Source organism: Nanorana parkeri, unplaced genomic scaffold (genome assembly GCF_000935625.1).
Source record: "Nanorana parkeri isolate BGI_ZX_2015 unplaced genomic scaffold, ASM93562v1 scaffold31, whole genome shotgun sequence".
In the NCBI taxonomy this organism is placed as follows: domain Eukaryota; kingdom Metazoa; phylum Chordata; class Amphibia; order Anura; family Dicroglossidae; genus Nanorana; species Nanorana parkeri.
Window position 1 is genome coordinate 913543 of NW_017306299.1, and position 10808 is coordinate 924350.

At 44.5% G+C, this 10808-nt stretch overlaps 1 protein-coding gene across 1 annotated transcript in view; it reads right to left on the minus strand.

Annotated features, from left to right (window-relative positions):
* The window catches only part of CDC42BPA (CDC42 binding protein kinase alpha), a 232860-nt gene that overhangs the window by 62634 nt on the left and 159418 nt on the right, over positions 1–10808 (minus strand). Inside the window, exons 13-17 of the mRNA XM_018568287.1 lie at positions 6965–6984; positions 5081–5206; positions 4215–4457; positions 3027–3137; positions 2090–2334 (exon numbers count right to left, since the gene is read on the minus strand). Of these exons, the coding sequence (XP_018423789.1) occupies positions 2090–2334; positions 3027–3137; positions 4215–4457; positions 5081–5206; positions 6965–6984 (745 nt within the window). The remainder of the gene's footprint in view (positions 1–2089; positions 2335–3026; positions 3138–4214; positions 4458–5080; positions 5207–6964; positions 6985–10808) is intronic.

Sequence of the window (10808 nt, forward strand, 5' to 3'; positions counted from 1 at the left end):
GGGTCCTAAAACAATCACACACTGACACTTGGGGTCCCCAGAACAATGACACATTGACACTTGGGGTCCCCAAAAATATTACACATTGACACTTGGGGTCCCAGAAAAATTACACAGACACTTGGGGTCCACAAAATATTAACTCACTGACCCTTGGGGTCCTAAAACAATAACACACTGACACTTGGGGTCCCCAGAACAATGACACATTGACACTTGGGGTCCCAGAAAAATGACACACTGACACTTGGGGGACCACACAATAATAAACACACGGACCCTTGGGGTCCTAAAACAATCACAGACACTTGGGGATCCCCAGAACAAGGGCACATTGACACTTGGGGTCCCCAGAATAATAACACATTGACACTTGGGGTTCTCAGAAAAATACCACACTGACACTTGGGGTCCAAAAACAATAACACATTGACACTTGGGGAGCCTAGAACAATGATGCATTGCTACTTGGGATCCCCATAATAATGAGACACTGGCACATGGGGTCCCAGAATAATAACACATTGACACTTGGGGTTCTCAGAAAAATACCACACTGACACTTGGGGTCCAAAAACAATAACACATTGACACTTGGGGAGCCTAGAACAATGATGCATTGCTACTTGGGGTCCCCATAATAATGACACACTGGCACATGGGGTCCCAGAACAATGACACATTGACAGTTGGAATCCTTAAAACAATGACACATTGACACATGAGACAACGAGACCAATGACACAGTGTTTCACACCACTGAATAGTAATAACAGGAGATCGAGTGGCTCTAATGCATGTTCTAATGCAAGCAGCTGAAAGATGGACTTGAAGAAGGAAGTTTTCAATGCAAGAACTTCACATCAACTGATCTCTGGAACCAGGGAGTAAAAACACACATTTACTCCTAGTTCTTCTCCTTAACATAACATTTCCAGTTTTGATGTAAAAAAGCATTTTCCCGCAGGTCAGCTGAATACACTGCAATCTATTACATTTATAGCAGACCCTTATTGGCTGCAAGAGGCATAGCTTACACGGGACTATAGACTTCTCCAGGAATGAATGTCCCAGAGCTATTAGAGGGAATGAGACATGAGATCCCCCATACCCATAAGTATCAGGTATATCGTTCTCAAATGGAGAGGACAGTGAGCAAAAGGAAGATAAGTATATTCTGGAGATGGGGAGATTAAAACAAATCTGTAAAGCAGAACTGTGGCCAGGCTCTGGACATTCAAATATTCACACATTCCTAATAAGCAGTAAATACGTTTAAAAACAGACCTCAGCAATTTCTGTATCTGCAGACACTGTGGAGCACTTCAACCTCAAAGTTCACAGCAGAAGCAGTGAAGTCATTCAAGTAAGCTTAATACATAGTAGATCTCATCGCACTCCTGACTGGAAAAAACCCTCAGATGTCGGGTGGGTGCTGAAGTGACTGCAGGCACCTCTGCAAATCATATACAACTGGAAGAAAGTCACTCGCACTCCAACTTGATTTTTAGTCAATCTTGTTTATTGACCATGGTTGTGTCACATTGTTAAGCAAAAACGTAAAGCTTAACAATGTTACACAACCATGGTCAATAAAAAAGGTTGACTAAAATTCAAGTTGGAGTGCGAGTGACTTTCTACCAGTCATTCAAGTAAGGTCTCATCACTTTGCACTCATCCCTATACCTATGTTCCTCCTCTGTGTTACATAAACTGGAAGGCGGCTGACTCATTGCTGGGAGAGGGGGAGCTGAGCTACTGATAAAAAGTGTTTTGCTGTAAATGTGAGGATGAATTGCTCCACAGTAACTGCAGATACAGAGGTCAGTGAGGGCTTGCTTTAAAGTTTATATACTGCACGTTCAAGCCCAATTTTGGGTGGGTTGTCATCCAACCCAGAAGCCTGAAAATCTATTGGCGTAAAAGGATTTTTGCAGGGGACAGCGCCAGAGAGGAGGTGTATATTATAACGATAATTTTTTTGTACATCCCCATGGGGACTGTTTTTTAAAAGAGCTTTCAGAATATGTCCACAGCCTGGCCACATCTCTACTTTAAGCTCCATTTTAAGCAAAAATATTCCTTGTACCTTTCCCTCCGTATTTTGTCCAGCTTGTCCTTTAGGATCATGGTCTCCTTCTTGAGGGTCAGTTGCTGACTCTCGGCTTCCCGCAACTCCTTCTTCAGGTTCTTGATCTCGGCGGCGTGTAGTGCCTCACGCTTGGAAAGCTCCTCCTCGTAGAACACACTCTTCTTCTCCAGGTCCGTCCTCAGCTTGTTGATTTCCTGCTGCTGTTCTGAGCTGCCGAATCCCAGGGTGCGGCCCGTCTGTTTCTGGAGGGAGGAACAAAAACACAGACTGAACATTCTGCAGATACATTCAGCTTCTAGCACCGCAGTGTTTTGGAGCAGAAGGGACTGCTGAGGTTCCTTGGGCAGGTTGAGGTTAGTATTAGGGATGCACCGATACTGGTTTTCGGTATCGAGTACCGATATTTTTTTCCCGGTACTCGCCGATACTGGAAGTCCAATTAAGGAAGTCAGGCGGCGTGTAATGACTCGCCACCCGGCTTCCCGATTAGCAGGGAAGCTGTCACCATGCTCCCTCGTCACCAGGTGACGAGAAAGTATGGATCCGTCTTTCTGACCAATCAGGAGGGGGGTGTAATGACTCGCTGCCCGGCTTCCTGATACCAGAAGTATCGTGCTAGGCATCGGAGCATTTGGGCGAGTACTCGTACTCGCCCAAATACTCGGCATCGGCACTGATACTAGTATCGTTATCAGCGCACCACTAGTTAGTATAATGCAAAAGGGTATACTTAGTGAAAGGGATAGTGATGCGTACCACACTGCACTGGCGGCAGTGTGGAAGAGCCGGGAGTATCCACATTGAAGCAATCTTCCCTGACAGCGCGGACTAGCGCTGAAAACCTACCATTCAGGATCTACGATCTGTTGCCTGTGTCCTTCAATGAACGGGAGAGAAATAAGGGATGAAGCCAGATATAATGTCCTGGACTTACCTTGAGACTCTCCAGCTCGCTCTCCAATTGTTTGGCATATTGCTCGCTCCGTTCGCGCAATTTTCTGTCTTTAGAGGCTTCGGCTACTGCAGCTTCGGCCTGAGCTTCAATCTGGAAAAGAGAACATGAGTCCAGTTCAACTGAGAGGTTAAACCACCACCACCTAGGTTTATTCCCCCCTGCCATCAGTGTACCCCATCTGGGAGATTTCTCCTGCATGTGACAGGGTGACAAAGCAAAAGCACAACTGGAAAACAGTTGTCAGGCCATAAGAGAAAGCGCCATGACCGTCATGGCAGGATCACCAAGAATTATTTTCATGAAACACCAGGTTTAGAAAGTTTATATGAGATATTAGTGAATTTACTTTAATTCGTATAGAAATAATTATTGTCCTTCAAAATACTCTAATACTATCAGAACTAATAATAAGAATAGCAAAAAACACAACCTACCTTCCCTACACATCTTACTGGAAGCATATAGTCATTCCAAACACTATAGGTGCTCGTATTACTCTTATACTCCTAAACTTATTGTTAACTGGTTATTAAACCCACCGCTTTTTTTGCATATATATGAGGCTAGCAAGCAGTAGATATATGCAAAAAGTGTTTAAAAAAAAAAACCGCTTTAAACTTACCTGTGTCTTCCCCGCGCACTCCCGTCCGAAAATGTGAAAGTTCTCGGGAGGCCGCAAAGCATCTTGGGGCGGGCGCATGCGTAGTTCACATTTTCGGCCGGGAGACGAGGAGAGACACAAGGTAAGTATATGGACGGCGTGCACTCGCATGCAGACACCGTGGGACAGGTAGTGTCAGCAAGCACAGAGAAGTCAGCGCTGGATCGGAGAACCGTCGCAGCGCTGGAGGGACAGATGAAAAGGACAGGAAAGAAGAAGATTGGATTAAGAAACATAATTTAAGGTAAGTGTTTTAATTAACATTGGGGGGAGGGAAAAATATATTTGACTTTAATGTCACTTTAAGCTTATTTGGCAATATTTAACATAATGTTCCTGCTCCCCACAGCAAGCAATCCGATGTTCCCTATTTCCCAGTGCAGCATGGCAGAACAATGGGGAGAATCTGAAGGGTTTCTATTGTCAAAACAGACATCTCCTTCAGATACATTTATCTGCACTGTACCATGTCCTAGTTCCCATAACACATCATCCTAGACCCTGACCTCCTTCTTGGCCCGTTCCGTCTTGCGCAGTTCTTGCCGCAGCGACTCCACCTTTTGAGCCACGCTCTCCATTTCCTCTTCCTTGTCGCGCAGCTGCCGGACAAACTTCTGTTTCTGAGACCTCAGCTCAGTCAGCCTCTCGCTCTGCTCCTTCATCTCCTGTAGAGTTTGCTTCTGCTGGCTCTGGGCCTCCTTCAGCTCTTTGGTTTGGGACTTCAACTTCTCGCTGGACTCGGAGAGCTCCTAAATACAAATGAGAGAACGGCAAAATGTCATGACAGGAAGATAACGGATTGTTCATAGTCTTATAGCCTCTAGTCATTCTGCCAAAAAACAATATTTCAATGTTTGGTAGATTTTAGAGATAGAAGCCTCCTGACATTTGAGGGACTCTGTTGGTGAGATCTTTGCACGTTCCCACCTTTCCTGCTGGATTTTTTATGTATTTTATAGAAAATGGAAGGGTTAGACATACTTTCTGTGAAGATTTACCTCTTTATCTGCACTGGTGAGCACTGTCACCAAAAAAGAAAGTGGAGGAAAATCTAACTTTACAGTTGTCCCCAGAACAAGAGGTGATAGGAAATATTCCAATGGGAAAACAGGATGTCAAAAATGTCTTATTAACACAGACATATTGGAGGGGAATTTATCAAAACTGTAGCAGACAAAATCTGGAGCAGCTGTGCACGACAACCAATCAGCTTCTCTGTTCAGTTTGTTCAGGTAAGATTTGAAAATGAAAAATGAGAAGCGGATTGGTTGCCATGCACAGCTGCTCCAGATTTTGTCCCCTCATTGTCAGAAGGATGGCAATGTTTTGGGGATGCAAAGGGTCCTTACATCAGGTTTTATTGAGGACTCACCTTGTTGAGCTCCTCCTTCTCCTGCTTCAGGACTTTCACTTGCTTCTCAAACACCTTGATCTGTCTAGAGAAATCCTCCAAGTCCTGCCTCGATCCTCCTCCGCTCTTTTGCAGCTGCTGGTTAAGCTGTCCGGCCCCTGGAAGGCAAAAATAGGTCTCTTCACCTTTAATGACAAACACACTGGGCCTTAAAGTGAACCTGTCAAACATTTTATAAAAGCCATTTTAAAAGAAATCAATAGACCAAAACAAGTAAGAAACTCCTGCGCTCAGCAAAAGAGACACAATGTATCCACAAACACAATCAAACATTGAATTTCACCTATCAAAATAAAAGGACTTGCTTTATTAGTCCACAATAGTTATGATCCCTCTTCTGTGAAAATTGTCTGTTTAATGATGCAAATGGAACTTTATCGCCAGGATGGGTTTGCAGCAAGTATGTCAGTTCATAAGATGCTGCTTGCTCTTTGCCAGCGAGTTCACGCAGACTCTCTCCTTAAACTGCAAACTCGCTGGCCATGAGCAAGTGGCATATTACTAAGGGCTCGGTCACACCAGGTGGTTTGATCAGCAATGATGAATGCAGGCTCAACACAAGGGCACATGGAAAACTAGGATTTGGCTTACACCTTTAATCCGTTTACCAGCAGGGGCCGTCCCTAGGCCGTGCTTTTGTTTTAGTGCTTAGTGTCCTACTCCTGAAAATGGTGCTATAACCCAACAGTCAAGATCTAAAGATCTCCACTGTGTCCCTCAATGAAGGGAAGCAAAACGATGGTTCTCCCTATGCACGTGATGTCATTATATGCATGCTCGGAATGACGTCACACGCACTTAACTACAGGCGACATCTTGTTGATGGGCGCCGGCAAGAGAGTAGGGGATGTTAATCCACCAGGATAAAGGTATGCTGCGGGGTCCCCTCCTCTCTCGTGCAGCTGTCGGGCTCTTGGCCCATGACCAAGTGCCCAACTTTTCAGAGGGGGCGACACAAAAACTGACTGTGAATCATGTTGGTGTCACCCCCCTCTAACGGCGTCATCTGGTGTGGGCCCAATATAGAAATGTCACCAGCACACCAGAATCCTTTTAGAATAAGGAATTTGAAGTTCCTTGTCTTATAAACAAGCGTTTTTGGGGCCGCAGGAGGGTCCCTTCATCAGGCTTAGCACCCTTGTGATGCCACTGGAGGAGGAGGATGTTCAATAGTTCACCAAGACAGCTGGGAACAATATAACTAATGACAGTCAGCATAGACATTGGAAGTTATCAGCAAACAAGATTTCAGTAAGGATCAACGACCTTTTCTTGTTCGTATATTGAACAGATATTCCAACATGCGTTTAATGGTATACTAACAGGCCAAAAGGGAGCAAATAATCGAAGTTTATGGTTAGGGTTTACATGCACTTTAAATACGTAAATATGTTATAGGTAGTAAATAGGAGGAACCTGGATTGGCGCTTTAAACAAGTCCAGAGACACTACAAAAATGCATCTGGCATTTGGATTATTTTCAGCCGTGGCGGAATATTTCTTCAGGTTTACTGCAATTCCACCGGTAGCGGGCTGTTATCGTTTTTTTACACTACATAACTTGTGGGTGTCTGGTGTTTAGACTGACACATTCCAGACGGGATCTGCAGCTTGCGGAGGAGGAAGGGCACACAGGTGTGTGTGTGTGTGTTTATATACAAGATTACGTGCTAAAATTAGGACCATATGCCTCTTCCATCCAGGGATAACAAAAGTAAAACAATCGCCCCTTGAAAATAGGAGAAAAGCTGAACTTCTTCCCGTTTGTTTTGGTCAGGAAAAGGCAATTCCTTTGTAAAATAAATCAGAGATCGGGCCAGTATTCAGAGCTCTCCACCTCCTAACATTCTGGGATTCAGTGATGCCTTGGGCTATTTGGGTATCAGGTCCGATATCTCATAACTTACACATGTCTACTTCCTGCAGCCAGGGTCTGTATGAGAGGCTCATGAAAAGAAGGTTATGCTCTTTTGAAGTTTTAGCCGTTTCCCAGTTTATAAAAGTTGTGATGATAACATGCAATATTGAGAAACTAAAAACCCCATAGTGCGAGGAAGTTTTGGGATGGGGTGAGCTAAAAAGCTACCCTATCCACATGTAGAAATCACAAACAACATTCTCCATTAAAGACCAGCTATGAGCAAAACACTGCCACTGCTGACCTACGCTTTTGAAAAATATTGAAGAATGATATTAGAGCCTACTTTTTTATTTCTTCTATATTGGCACAGATACCAGCGCCAGGTGTATTTTTACTTGCATCTTGGTCTCCTTTTTTATATTTCTTCCAAATCTGTGCTGCCATCCAGGGTGAAGCAACTCCTGTACTTTGCCTTTGTGCAGGAGCTTCCTGTAACACAGACCAGTCAATGCTGCCCTTTCTCTTTGTGCAGGGAGACTGGTCTTGTGTCGCGTTATGTTGCACGCAAACGTGTGTTGTGTTAAGACCATCCACTCAATAAAGTGTGCTTGCCAGCACATTAGAAGGGACCAGACATAAACAAGTAAATAAATAAATGGACAATCTTTTTTTTCCGTATGCAGCACGCAGTAGTGTACCATGCATTTGCATGCCCTGCTTTGCAGGAGCATTGCAGGTGCACTGGGATGGCATTTTATTCTATTTATTTAAGCCAGGTATTTATAAAGCACCTTCAATTTATGCCGCGCTTTATATACTATTCATTCACATCAGTCCCGGCCCTCAGGGAGCTTACAATCTGAGGTCTCTATCCCACATGCATTCAAATACTAGGACCAATTTAGATAGGAGACAATTACTCTACCAGCATGTCTTTGGAGTGCGGAAGGAAACCAGTGTAGCCAGGTAGGGGATTAAAAAGGAATGGCACTACATCACATTAATGCACGCAATACGTGCTGACGTGCTTTGCTATAACGTGCACGTTTTCACACCGTAGCATGGGCCCTTAGGGTTCATATCAACAAGCAATCTGCAGTGAGGAGGATTGTGGGTAACAGCAGTCCCGCTCTCTCAATCCTTAACAGCCTCTTGTTTCCTCCCCGGAGACGGTGCAGCGTGCCATAGACGGGGTTTGGCCCGCCGCTCTTGTCTGCTAATGAACTTCTAGTAAAAGATGAAGCTAGCACAAAGCTGGGAGCTCTCTCCAAACCCATCTAACCTCCTAAACAGCAGTGATGGAATCCAGGGACCGTAAAACGGCTGGACGCATACGAATCGGGAATAGCGGAGAGCAGAACATATGATTACCGCTGATATGGAAAACTTAGGAGCTGGCAGCGGTACAAGCACATTGGAGCTCAGCCTAGAAGTCTAATCATTCTCAAATGTGACAAGAAAATATTGGTAGCGCTCTTCCCGACATGGTGAAATCGCAGAAACGCGCTCACCTCTCCAGGGAACGAGAAGCTTTTGGAGAAACGTCTGCGAAATTCTGCCTCCGATTTTGACCTGTGACCCTGTGAATTTTTTTCATTGAATTTACTACCCCAAACAAATATAATCTATAGGGTATGTCACCAACGCACCAGAATGAAGTGTCCAATAATTGTCTTTATTGATGCATGCACATCATGTCACAAAAAAGCAAAGTTTTGGGCCACTCTGGGGCCCTTCATCAAGCTCAATTTGACCATCATATTGAGCCTGATAAAGGGACCTAGGGTGACCCTGAAATGGTGCTTTCTCTGTGAGATGATGTGCATGCAGCAATAAAGATGATTATTGGACACTTCATTCCGGTGTGCCGGTGGCATACCTTAGCTTCTTGGATTTGAGTGGCACCATCCGCAGCCACTTCAGCACCCATCTTCTAGTGGCATACTGGTAAGAAGTCCCATGGGATATCCATTGGACTTCCTAATCTATAGGTTCATGTGCACACTTACAGCAACCCCTTGCATTGCCAAATGGCTGCCAAGTACAAACAATTGTTGACAACTCACAACTGTAAACAAAAAGGGCTTCAATCTGTCCTCAGAGACCCAGTTATTCCCGTGCTGGGTGAAACTATCTTGCCTCTGGCACAGAATAGAGAAGTTGAAGCCAGGCTGCCAATCACTTGCCCACAAGTCAATGCTACCACCCGACCCGTGACAGCTATTAGACACTGCTTGCTGCATACAGCAGCCAGGGAAAATGATCAGAGATGGAGATGAGGGCGTCAGCAGTTTTCATATAAGTAACAACATTGTTGAAGCTGCATGTTTTGGTGCAAGAAGTACAAATACATGAGCTAATTGGGTGGATTAGGAGGATACTGCTATGCTTAGATGCTTTGGGAATGGAAAGGTTCGCTTTAAAACAAAATTATTCAACAACAAGCGCCAGACAAATCTAAATTAAAACCCTTTAATCCAGTCATGCGTGTGTTCTAATGCATGTTACAAAAATGCATAGCACCGCATGCTATGCTGGTGCAATACAGTGCCATTCCTTCTGAATGGCACCCCAGCATACCTTGTTAATGGATGTGCAAGTGGCAACATACTAACATGCATTGTGCAGGTCTGATTTCTGGCCCATAGAGATGCATTGCTAACTCATTAATTTTTGTGTTAACATGCATGCACCCCAGCGATTAAGGTGCTGACCATTGTATACACCCCTGTTAGTGTTATATTGTTTGTCCCAGCCCCAGTAAATGCATGTGCACCAATGGCCCATACACTTGAATGGGATGGGTCCATATTGCAAGAACAATGTCTCATTAAAGTCTTTGGAATATTAATGATCAGGTGCAGGTAGCCGGGCACTAGATTTTTACTAGTAGTACTGCTGACAGCCCTAGGAGGAGGTAAATAAGGACCTGTGCAGGGGGATTTAAAAAAACAAAACTGAATTTCCACTTTAAAATCGGCTCACTTGAATTTCTGGTAAATGTCACCAAAAACTGCAAACTTCTAGGTTGCCATTATCAAGATAACAACAAGGTTCATATCTCCATATTCGTCTCAGCATAGAGGAACCAGTACAAAGGCCCCATATACTGTACATGTCTCAACAGTCTTTCAGCAAAGGGAATTTAGTGGCTTTATGTACATCTGACAAGTCCGACTGATGGTGAATCTATAGAACTAAACATAAAAGTTGTGACAATATCCTATAGCAAGCCAGTAAAAAGCCACATCAAATGTACATTTCAGTTAAAGCTTGCAATAAAAACTCAGAAGAGCGCACACCCTTAAGTGTATGTTTAGAAGAAGTGTAAAATGACTACATGGCCGCAATACAGAGATTTCTTCTTTTCCTGATGAGTAAAGGAAATCCTATACTTGTCAGTGCCATATAGGGGAGCTAGTGTCATGAAAACTTTGGGCTGAACTTTTATAAAAGAGTCCTTGAGTCAGGGTCGCCCACTAGGTCAATCACGATCTACAAATGTTTTGTAAAGCGAACGCTGGTAGATCGTGAACACAAGTCAGCTCGTTGTCCCAACCTCCCTCCTGCGTTGCCAGTGTGGCTGAATGTGCTGGACGCTACAGATGGTGAGGGGTGTCCCGCCCATCCCCGCAACGCCTGAAACATTCGGCCGCACTAGCACTACAGAATGACAGGATGCGTGAAGAGCTGGGAAGCAGGTAAAAAGCTGCTGAAGATTTAGGGTGCCTCTGAAAGGAGAGAGAGCCGGGAGAGAGAGAGAGAGAGAGCCGGGAGAGAGAGAGAGAGAGAGAGAGCCGCGAGAGAGAGAGAGAGAGAGAGGGGAGA